General features: G+C 49.6%; 1 protein-coding gene across 2 annotated transcripts in view; it reads right to left on the reverse strand.

Moving 5' to 3' along the window:
* TRIM46 (tripartite motif containing 46) overlaps positions 1–11,608 on the reverse strand; it is a 30,785-nt gene extending 19,177 nt beyond the window's left edge. For both annotated transcript variants that reach the window (XM_044274117.1, XM_044274116.1), the window contains exons 1-4: positions 11,546–11,608; positions 6,806–7,049; positions 6,226–6,569; positions 6,004–6,147 (exon numbers count right to left, since the gene is read on the reverse strand). In XM_044274117.1, the coding sequence (XP_044130052.1) occupies positions 6,004–6,147; positions 6,226–6,569; positions 6,806–7,049; positions 11,546–11,608 (795 nt within the window). The remainder of the gene's footprint in view (positions 1–6,003; positions 6,148–6,225; positions 6,570–6,805; positions 7,050–11,545) is intronic.
* Between the last annotated feature and the right edge of the window lie 5,553 nt (positions 11,609–17,161).

Here is a 17,161-nt window from a genome sequence, read left to right on the forward strand (position 1 = left end):
AGGTATACAGATCACTCCCAGGTGTATAGGTCACGTCCAGGTGTACAGGTCATGTCCAATTATACAGATCACACGTCCAGGTGTACAGGTCACATCCACGTATACAGATGACGTACAGGTATACAGGTCACATTCATGTATACAGGTCACATCCAGGTGTCCAGGTCACGTCATTTACAGGTGGGTAGGTCACATCCATGTATACAGATCACGTACAGGTATACAGGTCACGTCCAGGTGTACAGATCATATCCAGGTGTACAGGTCACGTCATATACAGGTGGACAGGTCACGTCCATGTTTACAGATCACATCCAGGTGTACAAGTCACATCCAATTATACAGGTCACGTCATACAGTATACAGGTCACATCAATGTATACAGGTGTACAGGTCATATCCAATTATACACATCATGTTGAGGTGTACAGGTCACGTCCTACAGTATACAGGTGGACAGGTCACATCCAGGTGTACAGGTCATGTCATACAGTATACAGGTGGACAGGTCACATCCAGGTGTACAGGTCATGTCATACAGTATACAGATGGACAGGTCACGTCCATGTTTACAGATCACATCCAGGTGTACAAGTCACATCCAATTATACAGGTCACGTCATACAGTATACAGGTCACATCAATGTATACAGGTGTACAGGTCATATCCAATTATACACATCATGTTGAGGTGTACAGGTCACGTCCTACAGTATACAGGTGGACAGGTCACATCCAGGTGTACAGGTCACGTCCTACAGTATACAGGTGGACAGGTCACATCCAGGTGTACAGGTCATGTCATACAGTATACAGGTGGACAGGTCACATCCAGGTGTACAGGTCACGTCATACAGTATACAGGTGGACAGGTCATGTCATACAGTATACAGATGGACAGGTCACATCCAGGTATACAGGTCACGTCATACAGTATACAGGTGTACAGGTCACGTCATACAGTATACAGGTGGACAGGTCACATACAGGTGGACAGGTCATGTCATACAGTATACAGGTGGACAGGTCACGTCATACAGTATACAGGTGGACAGGTCACATACAGGTGGACAGGTCATGTCATACAGTATACAGGTGGACAGGTCACATCCAGGTGTACAGGTCATGTCATACAGTATACAGATGGACAGGTCACATCCAGGTGTACAGGTCACGTCATACAGTATACAGGTGGACAGGTCATGTCATACAGTATACAGATGGACAGGTCACATCCAGGTATACAGGTCACGTCATACAGTATACAGGTGTACAGGTCACGTCATACAGTATACAGGTGGACAGGTCACATCCAGGTGTACAGGTCACGTCATACAGTATACAGGTGTACAGGTCACGTCATACAGTATACAGGTGGACAGGTCACATCCAGGTATACAGGTCACGTCATACAGTATACAGGTGGACTGGTCACGTCCAGGTATACAGGTCACGTCATACAGTATACAGGTGGACTGGTCACGTCCAGGTGTACAGGTCACGTCATACAGTATACAGGTGTACAGGTTACGTCCAGGTGTACAGGTCACGTCATACAGTATACAGGTGTACAGGTCACATCCAGGTGTACAGGTCACGTCATACAGTATACAGGTCACGTCCAGGTGTACAGGTCACGTCATACAGTATACAGGTGTACAGGTCATATCCAATTATACACATCATGTTGAGGTGTACAGCTCACGTCCTACAGTATACAGGTGGACAGGTCACATCCAGGTGTACAGGTCACGTCATACAGTATACAGGTGGACAGGTCACATCCAGGTGTACAGGTCACGTCATACAGTATACAGGTATACAGGTCACATACAGGTGGACAGGTCACGTCCAGGTATACAGGTCACGTCATACAGTGTACAGATGGACAGGTCACATCCAGGTGTACAGGTCACGTCATACAGTATACAGGTGTACAGGTCACGTCATACAGTATACAGGTGTACAAGTCACATCCAGGTGTACAGGTCACGTCATACATTATACAGGTGTACAGGTCACGTCATACAGTATACAGGTGTACAGGTCACGTCATACATTATACAGGTATACAGGTCACGTCCAGGTGTACAGGTCACGTCATACAGTATACAGGTGGACAGGTCACATCCAGGTGTACAGGTCACGTCATACAGTATACAGGTGTACAGGTCACGTCATACAGTATACAGGTGTACAGGTCACATCCAGGTATACAGGTCACGTCATACAGTATACAGATGGACAGGTCACATCCAGGTATACAGGTCACGTCATACAGTATACAGGTGGACAGGTCACATCCAGGTGTACAGGTCACGTCATACAGTATACAGATGGACAGGTCACATCCAGGTATACAGGTCACGTCATACAGTATACAGGTGTACAGGTCACGTCCAGGTGTACAGGTCACGTCATTCAGTATACAGGTGGACAGGTCACGTCCTACAGTATACAGGTGGACAGGTCACGTCCAGGTATACAGGTCACGTCCTACAGTATACAGGTATACAGGTCACATACAGGTGTACAGGTCACGTCATACATTATACAGGTGTACAGGTCACGTCATACAGTATACAGGTATACAGGTCACGTCCAGGTGTACAGGTCACGTCATACAGTATACAGGTGGACAGGTCACATCCAGGTATACAGGTCACGTCATACAGTATACAGGTGGACAGGTCACATCATACAGTATACAGGTGGACAGGTCACGTCCTACAGTATACAGGTGGACAGGTCACGTCCTACAGTATACAGGTGGACAGGTCACGTCCAGGTGTACAGGTCACGTCCAGTTATACAGGTCGCGTCCTACAGTATACAGGTGGACAGGTCATGTCCAGGTGTACAGGTCACGTCCTACAGTATACAGGTATACAGGTCACATACAGGTGTACAGGTCACGTCCTAGAGTATACAGGTGGACAGGTCACGTCCTACAGTATACAGGTGGACAGGTCACGTCCTACAGTATACGGGTGGACAGGTCACATCCAGGTGGACAGGTCACGTCATACAGTATACGGGTGGACAGGTCACGTCCTACAGTATACAGGTGGACAGGTCACGTCCTACAGTATACGGGTGGACAGGTCACGTCATACAGCATACAGGTGGACAGGTCACATCCAGGTGGACAGGTCACGTCATACAGTATACAGGTGGACAGGTCACATCCAGGTGTACAGGTCACGTCATACAGTATACAGGTGTACAGGTCACGTCCTACAGTATACAGGTCACATACAGGTGTACAGATCACGTACTACAGTATACAGGTATACAGGTCACATACAGGTGTACAGGTCACGTCATACAGTATACAGGTGGACAGGTCACGTCATACAGTATACAGGTATACAGGTCACATACAGGTGTACAGGTCACGTCACGGTGGACAGGTCACATCCTACAGTATACAGGTGGACAGGTCACGTCCAGGTGTACAGGTCACGTCATACAGTATACAGGTGTACAGGTCACGTCCAGGTGTACAGGTCACGTCCTACTAGTATAGAGGTATACAGGTCACATACAGGTGTACAGGTCACGTCCTACAGTATACAGGTCACATCCAGGTATACAGGTCACGTCATACAGTATACAGGTGGACAGGTCACGTCCAGGTGTACAGGTCACGTCCTACAGTATAGAGGTGGACAGGTCACATCCAGGTTATGCCCAGGTCACGTCCTACAGTATACAGGCGGACAGGTCACGTCCTACAGTATACAGGTATACAGGTCACATACAGGTGGACAGGTCACATCCAGGTTATGCCCAGGTCACGTCCTACAGTATACAGGTCACATCCAGGTATACAGGTCACGTCTTACAGTATACAGGCGGACAGGTCACGTCCTACAGTATACAGGTGGACAGGTCACGTCCAGGTGTACAGGTCACGTCCTACAGTATACAGGTATACAGGTCACATACAGGTATACAGGTCACGTCATACAGTATACAGGTGGACAGGTCACGTCATACAGTATACAGGTATACAGGTCACATACAGGTGTACAGGTCACGTCCCGGTGGACAGGTCACATCCTACAGTATACAGGTGGACAGGTCACGTCATACAGTATACAGGTGGACAGGTCACATCCAGGTGGACAGGTCACGTCATACAGTATACAGGTGGACAGGTCGCGTCATACAGTATACAGGTCACATCCAGGTGTACAGGTCACGTCATACAGTATACAGGTGGACAGGTCACATCCAGGTGTACAGGTCACGTCATACATTATACAGGTGTACAGGTCGCGTCATACAGTATACATGTGGACAGGTCACGTCATACAGTATACAGGTATACAGGTCACATCCTACAGTATAGAGGTATACAGGTCACATCCTACAGTATACAGGTGGACAGGTCACATCCAGGTGTACAGGTCACGTCATACAGTATACAGGTGTACAGGTCACGTCCTACAGTTTACAGGTGAACAGGTCATGTCCTACAGTATACAGGTGGACAGGTCACGTCCAGGTGTACAGGTCACGTCATACAGTATACAGGTGGACAGGTCACATCCAGGTGGACAGGTCACATCCTACAGTATACAGGTGGACAGGTCACGTCCTACAGTATACAGGTATACAGGTCACGTCCTACAGTATACAGGTATACAGGTCACGTCCTACAGTATACAGGTGGACAGGTCACGTCCTACAGTATACAGGTGTACAGGTCACATCCAGGTGTACAGGTCACGTCCTACAGTATACAGGTATACAGGTCACGTCCTACAGTATACAGGTGGACAGGTCACGTCCTACAGTATACAGGTGGACAGGTCACTTCCTACAGTATACAGGTGGACAGGTCACGTCCTACAGTATACAGGCGGACAGGTCACGTCCTACAGTATACAGGTGGACAGGTCACGTCCTACAGTATACAGGTGGACAGGTCACGTTCTACAGTATACAGGCGGACAGGTCACGTCCTACAGTATACAGGTGGACAGGTCACGTTCTACAGTATACAGGCGGACAGGTCACGTCCTACAGTATACAGGCGGACAGGTCACGTCCTACAGTATACAGGTGGACAGGTCACGTCTTACAGTATACAGGTGGACAGGTCACGTCCTACAGTATACAGGTGGACAGGTCACGTCCTACAGTATACAGGCGGACAGGTCACGCCCAGTACAGATACAGTGTAGAATGATAACTCTCAGCATTCAGGCCGATGCACTTGTCGTCGGGCTGTGTCTCCATCTAGTGGCCATGTGAGGACATTGTGACTGGAAGGACCTGAGATGCAGGAGTCTTGGCTCCCCCTCACCTTTAGAGCCTGGTAGGCGCTGATAATAGGGGTGATCTTGTGGCCGCTGTGTGTCCTCCGCACCCGGCAGATCTGACACACCGACCGCTGACAGGTCCTACAGTATACAGGCGGACAGGTCACGTCCTACAGTATACAGGCGGACAGGTCACGTCCTACAGTATACAGGTGTACAGGTCACGTCCTACAGTATACAGGCGGACAGGTCACGTCCAGGTGTACAGGTCACGTCCTACAGTATACAGGCGGACAGGTCGCGTCCTACAGTATACAGGTGTACAGGTCTTGTCCTACAGTATACAGGTGTACAGGTCACGTCCTACAGTATACAGGCGGACAGGTCGCGTCCTACAGTATACAGGCGGACAGGTCACGTCCTACAGTATACAGGTGGACAGGTCACGTCCTACAGTATACAGGTGGACAGGTCACGTCCTACAGTATACAGGCGGACAGGTCACGTCTTACAGTATACAGGTGGACAGGTCACGTCCTACAGTATACAGGCGGACAGGTCACGTCCTACAGTATACAGGCGGACAGGTCACGCCCAGTACAGATACGGTGTAGAATGATAACTCTCAGCATTCAGGCCGATGCACTTGTCGTCGGGCTGTGTCTCCATCTAGTGGCCATGTGAGGACATTGGAAGGACCTGAGTTGCAGGAGTCTTGGCTCCCCCTCACCTTTAGAGCCTGGTAGGCGCTGATAATAGGGGTGATCTTGTGGCCGCTGTGTGTCCTCCGCACCCGGCAGATCTGACACACCGACCGCTGACAGGTCTTACAGTACAGCATGACCTCCTCCTTATGGTCCGGACACATGAGACCCTGCAGACAGAGGAGAAAAGGGGGTCAGAGGACAAGGTCTCTTGGGGATCAGGGTGTCGTTGCGGGTCCGGCTCTCACCTTTGGCTTGAAGGTTAGCGTAGGTGGGGTGGGCTCGTGCTGGGCCTTCTGGGTGCCCCAGGGGTGGTAGAGCTTGAAGCACTCGTTGCAGAAGCTGGCCCTACACTCGGTGCAGCCCTTGCTGGCCTCCTGCTGAGGCGGTTTACAGAACTGGCACATGATGGCGGTGCTGATGTTTACCGTCTGCCGGTAACGCTCCACCACGCGCTCCAGGGTCAGGTTTCGGAACAGATTCCCCAGGCCCCGCTCCCCGAGGTCCACGTCGAGCTGACAGGAGGGACATGGGAAGAGGACGCTCTGTGTGTGGGTGGTGCAGCGCTTCCTGCCCGGGTAGGTGCCGAACCCTGCCGAAGAGACGGACCCTGCATCACCCCAGCGCTCTCACCTCACCACGGTGCAGGGCTCTAATATTCTCACCATCTACAGGAACTCTGCTTGATGTCAGTGAATAGAAAGATTCTTCTTTACTTCCAGGGGCTGAAAACCAGTCCTGATGTAACATTTCCCACCAGCAGCACAGAGTCCGTCCCATTCACTGACAGCAGGCAGAGATGTTGAGGATAGGCTGCAATGAGGTTACCTGACTTTATTAGCCGCTCCTGCTTGGGGACCACTCTCCTGCCCATCCGTGGGCTGCGGGCGGAGGGTGAGGAAGCGGGCGAGTTGGGCTCGGAGTTGGGGTCGCACACATAGCCCCTCTGCAGCAGGATCTCGCTGGCGCACACCTGGCAGACGTTGTGCCTACACGGCAGGATGACAGGGTGCTTGTACATGTCCTTGCACACCGGGCACAAGAGCTCACGCTCCATGTTCTTCATACTGGTCTGTAAAGAGAGGAATCAGGTGACGGCCCCGATACCCGCAGGTCTGCCCCGTACATTATATGCCCCATAGATCCGATAGCTGCCCTGTACATTATATATCTGCCCCGTACATTATATATCTGCCCCGTACATTATATATCTGTCCTGTACATTATATATCTGTCCTGTACATTATATATCTGCCCTGTATATTATATATCTGCCCTGTACATTATATATCTGTCCTGTACATTATATATCTGTCCTGTACATTATATACCTGTCCTGTACATTATATATCTGCCCCGTACATTATATATCTGTCCTGTACATTATATATCTGTCCTGTACATTATATATCTGTCCTGTACATTATATATCTGCCCTGTATATTATATATCTGTCCTGTACATTATATATCTGTCCTGTACATTATATATCTGCCCTGTACATTATATATCTGCCCTGTATATTATATATCTGCCCTGTATATTATATATCTGTCCTGTACATTATATATATATATCTGTCCTGTACATTATATATCTGTCCTGTACATTATATATCTGTCCTGTATATTATATATCTGTCCTATATATTATATATCTGCCCTGTACATTATATATCTGCCCTGTACATTATATATCTGCCCTGTACATTATATATCTGTCCTGTACATTATATATCTGTCCTGTATATTATATATCTGTCCTGTATATTATATATCTGTCCTGTACATTATATATCTGCCCTGTACATTATATATCTGCCCTGTACATTATATATCTGTCCTGTACATTATATATCTGTCCTGTATATTATATATCTGCCCTGTACATTATATATCTGCCCTGTACATTATATATCTGCCCTGTACATTATATATCTGCCCTGTACATTATATATACAGTACAGACCAAAAGTTTGGACGCATCTTCTCATTCAGAGAGTTTTCTTTATTTTCATGACTATGACAATTGTAGATTCGCACTGAAGGCATCAAAACTATGAATTATCACATGTGGAATTATATACATAACAAACAAGTGTGAAACAACTGAAAATATGTCATATTCTAGGTTCTTCACAGTAGCCGCCTTTTGCTTTGATTACTGCTTTGCACACTCTTGGCATTCTCTTGATGAGCTTCCAGAGGTAGTCACCTGAAATGGTCTTCCAACAGTCTTGAAGGAGGTCCCAGAGATGTTTAGCACTTGTTGGCCCTTTTGCCTTCACTCTGCGGTCCAGCTCACCCCAAACCATCTCGATTGGGTTCAGGTCCGGTGACTGTGGAGGCCAGGTCATCTGGCGCAGCACCCCATCACTCTCCTTCATGGTCAGATAGCCCTTACACAGCCTGGAGGGGTGTTTGGGGTCATTGTCCTGTTGCAAACCGGATGGAATAGCATGCCGCTGCAAGATGCTGTGGTAGCCATGCTGGCTCAGTATGCCTTCAATTCTGAATAAATCCCCAACAGTGTCCCCAGCAAAGCCCCCCCTCACCATCACACCTCCTCCTCCATGCTTCACGGTGGGAACCAGGCATGTAGATTCTATCCGGTCACCTTTTCTGCGTCGCACAAAGACACGGTGGTTGGAACCAAAGATCTCAGATTTGGACTCATCAGACCAAAGCACAGATTTCCACTGGTCTAATGTCCATTCCTTGTGTTCTTTCGCCCAAACAAGTCTCTTCTGCTTGTTGCCCGTCCTTAGCAGTGGTTTCCTAGCAGATTATTCTACCATGAAGGCCTGATTCACACAGTCTCCTCTTAACAGTTGTCCTAGAGATGTGTCTGCTGCTAGAACTCTGGGTGGCATTGACCTGGTCTCTAATCTGAGCTGCTGTTAACCTGCGATTTCTGAGGCTGGTGACTCGGAGGAACTTCTCCTCCGCAGCAGAGGTGACTCTTGGTCTTCCTTTCCTGGGGCGGTCCGCATGTGAGCCAGTTTCTTTGTAGCGCTTGATGGTTTTTGTGACTGCACTTGGGGACACTTTCAAAGTTTTCCCAATTTTCCAGACTGACTGACCTTCATGTCTTAAAGTAATGATGGCCGCTCGTTTTTCTTTACTTAGCTGCTTTTTTCTTGCCATAATACAAATTCTAACAGTCTATTCAGTAGGACTATCAGCTGTGTATCCACCTGACTTCTCCACAACGCAACTGATGGTCCCAACCCCATTTATACGGCAAGAAATCCCACTTATTACACCTGACAGGGCACACCTGTGAAGTGAAGACCATTTCAGGGGACTACCTCTGGAAGCTCATCAAGAGAATGCCAAGAGTGTGCAAAGCAGTAATCAAAGCAAAAGGCGGCTACTGTGAAGAACCTAGAATATGACATATCTTCAGTTGTTTCACACTTGTTTGTTATGTATATAATTCCACATGTGATAATTCATAGTTTTGATGCCTTCAGTGTGAATCTACAATTGTCATAGTCATGAAAATAAAGAAAACTCTTTAAATGAGAAGAAGGTGTCCAAACTTCTGGTCTGTACTGTGTGTATATTACAGAGGATAGTATACTATATATACACTACAGAGGGACAGTATAATGTATATATATATATATATGTCGGTGTGTGCGGCCCCCCGATCACCTTGCTCCTGGCAGTATATATATATGTCGGTGTGTGCGGCCCCCCGATCACCTTGCTCCCGGCAGTATATATATATGTCGGTGTGTGCGCCCCCCCCCCCCCCGATCACCTTGCTCCCGGCAGTATATATATATGTCGGTGTGTGCAGCCCCCCCCGATCACCTTGCTCCCGGCAGTATATATATGTCGGTGTGTGCAGCCCCCCCGATCACCTTGCTCCCGGCAGTATATATATATGTCGGTGTGTGCGGCCCCCCGATCACCTTGCTCCTGGCAGTATATATATATGTCGGTGTGTGCGGCCCCCCGATCACCTTGCTCCCGGCAGTATATATATATGTCGGTGTGTGCGCCCCCCCCCCCCCCCCGATCACCTTGCTCCCGGCAGTATATATATATGTCGGTGTGTGCAGCCCCCCCCGATCACCTTGCTCCCGGCAGTATATATATATGTCGGTGTGTGCAGCCCCCCCGATCACCTTGCTCCCGGCAGTATATATATATGTCGGTGTGTGCGGCCCCCCGATCACCTTGCTCCGGCAGTATATATATATGTCGGTGTGTGCGGCCCCCCGATCACCTTGCTCCGGCAGTATATATATATGTCAGTGTGTGCGGCCCCCCCCCCGATCACCTTGCTCCGGCAGTATATATATATGTCGGTGTGTGCGGCCCCCCGATCACCTTGCTCCCGGCAGTATATATATATGTCGGTGTGTGCGGCCCCCCGATCACCTTGCTCCGGCAGTATATATATATGTCGGTGTGTGCAGCCCCCCCCGATCACCTTGCTCCCGGCAGTATATATATATGTCGGTGTGTGCGGCCCCCCGATCACCTTGCTCCCGGCAGTATATATATATGTCGGTGTGTGCGGCCCCCCGATCACCTTGCTCCGGCAGTATATATATATGTCGGTGTGTGCAGCCCCCCCCGATCACCTTGCTCCCGGCAGTATATATATATGTCGGTGTGTGCGGCCCCCCGATCACCTTGCTCCGGCAGTATATATATATGTCCGTGTGTGCGGCCCCCCCCCGATCACCTTGCTCCGGCAGTATATATATATGTCGGTGTGTGCAGCCCCCCCCCCGATCACCTTGCTCCCGGCAGTATATATGTCGGTGTGTGCGGCCCCCCGATCACCTTGCTCTGGCAGTATATATATATGTCGGTGTGTGCGGCCCCCCGATCACCTTGCTCTGGCAGTATATATATATGTCAGTGTGTGCGGCCCCCCGATCACCTTGCTCTGGCAGTATATATATATGTCGGTGTGTGCGGCCCCCCCCCGATCACCTTGCTCCGGCAGTATATATATATGTCGGTGTGTGCAGCCCCCCCCCGATCACCTTGCTCCCGGCAGTATATATATATGTCGGTGTGTGCGGCCCCCCGATCACCTTGCTCTGGCAGTATATATATATGTCGGTGTGTGCGGCCCCCCCCCGATCACCTTGCTCCGGCAGTATATATATATGTCGGTGTGTGCAGTCCCCCCCCGATCACCTTGCTCCCGGCAGTATATATGTCGGTGTGTGCGGCCCCCCGATCACCTTGCTCTGGCAGTATATATATATGTCGGTGTGTGCGGCCCCCCCCGATCACCTTGCTCCGGCAGTATATATATATGTCGGTGTGTGCAGCCCCCCCCCGATCACCTTGCTCCCGGCAGTATATATGTCGGTGTGTGCGGCCCCCCGATCACCTTGCTCCGGCAGCCATCTCCGGTGAGCAGTAGGGGGAGGGTCTGCGGCTGCAGATGCTTTCTCCCGGTCCTCAGGAAGATGGCGGATGCAGTTGTCATGGTGACCGCAGACCATCTGCAGGTTCTCCTTCCTTCCTCCCCGAATCTGCTTCATCTGATACAGAAGCCCAGAACACTACTGCCCCCATCATCCCCACTTACACTGATCCGGACCAGGGCGTCCATGATAGAGGTGAAAGCCTGCAGCTCGTCCCCTTCAGCCATGCTGCTCCGCTGCTGCTGGAGGAGGAGGAGGACGGAGCATGAGCAGTGCGCGGCGGGGGAGGGGCCGCACATCCCCCATCATCATCTACTACTGCTCCTAATATCCTCCTCCTCACCCAGTAGATGCAGGTGACTAGTACTACTGCCCCCACTCTCCTCACAGCGATCATGCTCACCCGGCTGTTTAAACCTTTCGATGCTGCTGTCGGGGGAAAGCTCCGGAGTCTCCGTCTTTCTTTCTCGCTCCTCTCAAAAATGAATAAAAAAAGATGATAAATCTGAGAGCATCCAAGATGGCGGCAGCTACACAAAAGCTCCGCCCACAGAGCGCACCGGACACCGCGCAGACAGCGAAATCCGAGAGCGCTGGACTGTAATACCCTAACCCCTATACCCTGCACCCCCTTATGGACTGTAATAACCTAACCCCTATAACCCTAACCCCTATACCCTCCACACCCTTATGGACTGTAATCCCCTAACCCCTATACCCTCCACACCCTTATGGACTGTAATCCCCTAACCCCTATACCCTCCACACCCTTATGGACTGTAATAACCTAACCCCTATACCCTCCACCCCCTTATGGACTGTAATCCCCTAACCCCTATACCCTCCACCCCCTTATGGACTGTAATACCCTAACCCCTATACCCTCCACCCCCTTATGGACTGTAATAACCTAACCCCTATACCCTGCACACCCTTATGGACGGTAATACCCTAACCCCTATACCCTCCACCCCCTTATGGACTGTAATAACCTAACCCCTATACCCTCCACCCCCTTATGGACTGTAATCCCCTAACCCCTATACCCTCCACCCCCTTATGGACTGTAATAACCTAACCCCTATACCCTCCACACCCTTATGGACTGTAATCCCCTAACCCCTATACCCTCCACACCCTTATGGACTGTAATAGCCTAACCCCTATACCCTGCACCCCCTTATGGACTGTAATCCCCTAACCCCTATACCCTCCACCCCCTTATGGACTGTAATCCCCTAACCCCTATACCCTCCACCCCCTTATGGACTGTAATCCCCTAACCCCTATACCCTCCACACCCTTATGGACTGTAATACCCTAACCCCTATACCCTCCACACCCTTATGGACTGTAATACCCTAACCCCTATACCCTGCACACCCTTATGGACTGTAATAACCTAACCCCTATACCCTGCACCCCCTTATGGACTGTAATAACCTAACCCCTATACCCTCCACCCCCTTATGGACTGTAATAACCTAACCCCTATACCCTCCACCCCCTTATGGACTGTAATAACCTAACCCTATACCCTCCACCCCCTTATGGACTTTAATCCCCTAACCCCTATACCCTCCACCCCCTTATGGACTGTAATAACCTAACCCCTATACCCTGCACCCCCTTATGGACAGTTATAACCTAACCCCTAACCCTCCACCCCCTTATGGACTGTAATAACCTAACCCCTATACCCTCCACCCCCTTATGGACTGTAATAACCTAACCCCTATACCCTCCACCCCCTTATGGACTGTAATCCCCTAACCCCTATACCCTCCACCCCCTTATGGACTGTAATAACCTAACCCCTATACCCTGTACCCTTATGGACTATAATACCCTTACACCTATACCCTGCACCCCCTTATGGGCTGTAATAACCTAACCCCTATACCCTCCACCCCCTTATGGACTGTAATACCCCTTATACTGCCCCCTATACCCTAAACCCCCTTATGGACTGTATAACCCTGCCCCCTATACCCTCCACACCCTTATGGACTGTAATCCCCTAACCCCTATACCCTTTGCCCCCTTATGGACTGTAATACCCTAACCCCTATACCCTCCACACCCTTATGGACTGTAATACCATAACCCCTATACCCTCCACACCCTTATGGACTGTAATACCCTAACCCCTATACCCTCCACACCCTTATGGACTGTAATACCCTAACCCCTATACCCTCCACACCCTTATGGACTGTAATACCCTAACCCCTATACCCTCCACACCCTTATGGACTGTAATCCCCTAACCCCTATACCCTCCATACCCTTATGGACTGTAATACCCTAACCCCTATACCCTGCACATCCTTATGGACGGTAATACCCTAACACCTATACCCTCCACCCCCTTATGGACTGTAATCCCCTAACCCCTATACCCTCCACCCCCTTATGGACTGTAATACCCTAACCCCTATACCCTCCACACCCTTATGGACTGTAATACCCTAACCCCTATACCCTCCACCCCCTTATGGACTGTAATAACCTAACCCCTATACCCTCCACCCCCTTATGGATTGTAATCCCCTAACCCCTATACCCTCCACACCCTTATGGACTGTAATACCCTAACCCCTATACCCTCCACCCCCTTATGGACTGTAATACCCCTTATACTGCCCCCTATACCCTCCACCCCCTTATGAACTGTAGAACCCTGCCCCCTATACCCTCCACACCCTTATGGACTGTAATCCCCTAACCCCTATACCCTTCACCCCCTTATGGACTGTAATACCCTAACCCCTATACCCTCCACACCCTTATGGACTGTAATCCCCTAACCCCTATACCCTCCACACCCTTATGGACTGTAATACCCTAACCCCTATACCCTCCACACCCAAATGGACTGTAATACCCTAACCCCTATACCCTCCACACCCTTATGGACGGTAATACCCTAACCCCTATACCCTCCACACCCTTATGGACTGTAATACCCTAACCCCTATACCCTCCACACCCTTATGGACTGTAATACCCAAACCCCTATACCCTCCACACCCTTATGGACTGTAATCCCCTAACCCCTATACCCTCCACACCCTTATGGACTGTAATACACCTAACCCCTTTACCCTCCACACCCTTATGGACTGTAATCCCCTAACCCCTATACCCTCCACACCCTTATGGACTGTAATACCCTAACCCCTATACCCTCCACACCCTTATGGACGGTAATACCCTAACCCCTATACCCTCCACACCCTTATGGACGGTAATACCCTAACCCCTATACCCTCCACACCCTTATGGACTGTAATTCCCTAACCCCTATTACCCTCCACACCCTTATGGACTATAATACCCTAACCCCTATACCCTCCACACCCTTATGGACTGTAATACCCTAACCCCTATACCCTCCATACCCTTATGGACTGTAATACCCTAACCCTATACCCTCCACACCCTTATGGACTATAATACCCTAACCCCTATACCCTCCACACCTTATGGACTTTAATACCCTAACCCCTATACCCTCCACACCCTTATGGACTATAATACCCTTACACCTATACCCTCCACACCTTATGGACTGTAATAACCTAACCCCTATACCCTCCACATCCTTATGGACTGTAATACCCTAACCCCTATACCCTCCACACCCTTATGGACTGTAATACCCTAACCCCTATACCCTTCACACACCCTTATGGACTGTGATACCCTAACCCCTCTAGCCCTCCACACCCTTATGGACTGTAATACCCTAACCCCTATACCCTCCCACACCTTTTGACTGTAATCCCCTACCCTATACCCTCCACACGCTTATGGACTGTAACCCCTAACCCCTAATACCCTCCACACCCTTATGGACTGTAATACCCTAACCCCTATACCCTCCACACCATTATGGACTGTAATACCCTAACCCCTATACCCTCCACACCCTTATGGACTGTAATACCCCTAACCCTTATACCCTCCACACCCTTATGGACTGCAATACCCTAACACCTATACCCTCCACACCCTTATGGGCTGTAATACCCTAACCCCATACCCTCCACACCCTTATGGACTGTAATATCCTAACACATATACCCTCCACACTCTTATGGACTGTAATCCCCAAACCCCTATACCCTCCACACCCTTATGGACTAAAATCCCCTAACCCCTATACCCTCCACACCCTTATGGACTGTAATACCCTAACCCCTCCACACCCTTATGGACTGTAATACCCTAACCCCTATACCGTCCACACCCTTATTTACTGTAACATTCTAACCCCTATACCCTCCACACCCTTATGGACTGTAATACCCTAACCCCTATACCCTCCACACCCTTATAGGCTGTAATACCCTAACCCCTATACCCTCCACACCCTTATGAACTGTAATACCCTAACCCCTATATCCTCCACACCCTTATGGACTGTAATACCCTAACCCCTATACCCTCCACACCCTTATGGACTGTAATCCCCTAACCCCTATACCCTCCACACCTTTATGGACTGTAATACCCTAACCCTTATACCCTCCACACACTTATGGACTGTAATACCCTAACCCCTATACCCTCCACACCCTTATTTACTGTAACATTCTAACCCCTATACCCTCCACCCCCTTATGGACTGTAATACCCTAACCCCTGTACCCTCCACTCCCTTATGGACTGTAATACCCTAACCCCTATACCCTCCACCCCCTTATGGACTGTAATAACCTAACCCCTATACCCTCCACCCCCTTATGGATTGTAATCCCCTAACCCCTATACCCTCCACACCCTTATGGACTGTAATACCCTAACCCCTATACCCTCCACCCACTTATGGACTGTAATACCCCTTATACTGCCCCCTATACCCTAAACCCCCTTATGGACTGTATAACCCTGCCCCCTATACCCTCCCACCCTTATGGACTGTAATCCCCCTAACCCCTATACCCTTTGCCCCATTATGGACTGTAATACCCTAACCCCTATACCCTCCACACCCTTATGGACTGTAATCCCCTAACCCCTATACCCTCCACACCCTTATGGACTGTAATACCCTAACCCCTATACCCTCCACACCCTTATGGACTGTAATACCCTAACCCCTATACCCTCCACACCCTTATGGACGGTAATACCCTAACCCCTATACCCTCCACACCCTTATGGACTGTAATACCCTAACCCCTATACCCTCCACTACCCTTATGGACTGTAATACCCTAACCCTATACCTCCACACCCTTATGGACTGTAATACCCTAACCCCTATACCCTCCACAACCCTTATGGACGGTAATACCCTAACCCCTATACCCTCCACACCCTTATGGACTGTAATACCCTAACCCCTATACCCTCCACACCCTTATGTACGTATAATACCCTAACCCCTATACCCTCCACACCCTTATGGACTGTAATCCCTAACCCCTATACCCTCCCACCCTTATGGACTGTAATACCCTAACCCCTATACCCTCCACACCTTATGGACTGTAATACCCTAACCCTTATACCCTCCACACCCTTATGGACTGTAATACCCTAACACCTATACCCTCCACACCCTTATGGACTGTAATACCCTAACCCCTATACCCTCCACCCCTTATGGACTGTAATACCCCTAACCCCTATCCCTCCACACCCTTATGGACTGTAATCCCTACACCTATACCCTCCACCCCTTATGGACTGTAATCCCCTAACCCCTATACCCTCCACACCCTTATGGACTGTAATACCCTAACCCCTATACCCTCCACACCCTTAGG

Source organism: Bufo gargarizans, unplaced genomic scaffold, assembly GCF_014858855.1.
Source record: "Bufo gargarizans isolate SCDJY-AF-19 unplaced genomic scaffold, ASM1485885v1 original_scaffold_1484_pilon, whole genome shotgun sequence".
NCBI classification, from domain to species: Eukaryota; Metazoa; Chordata; class Amphibia; order Anura; family Bufonidae; genus Bufo; species Bufo gargarizans.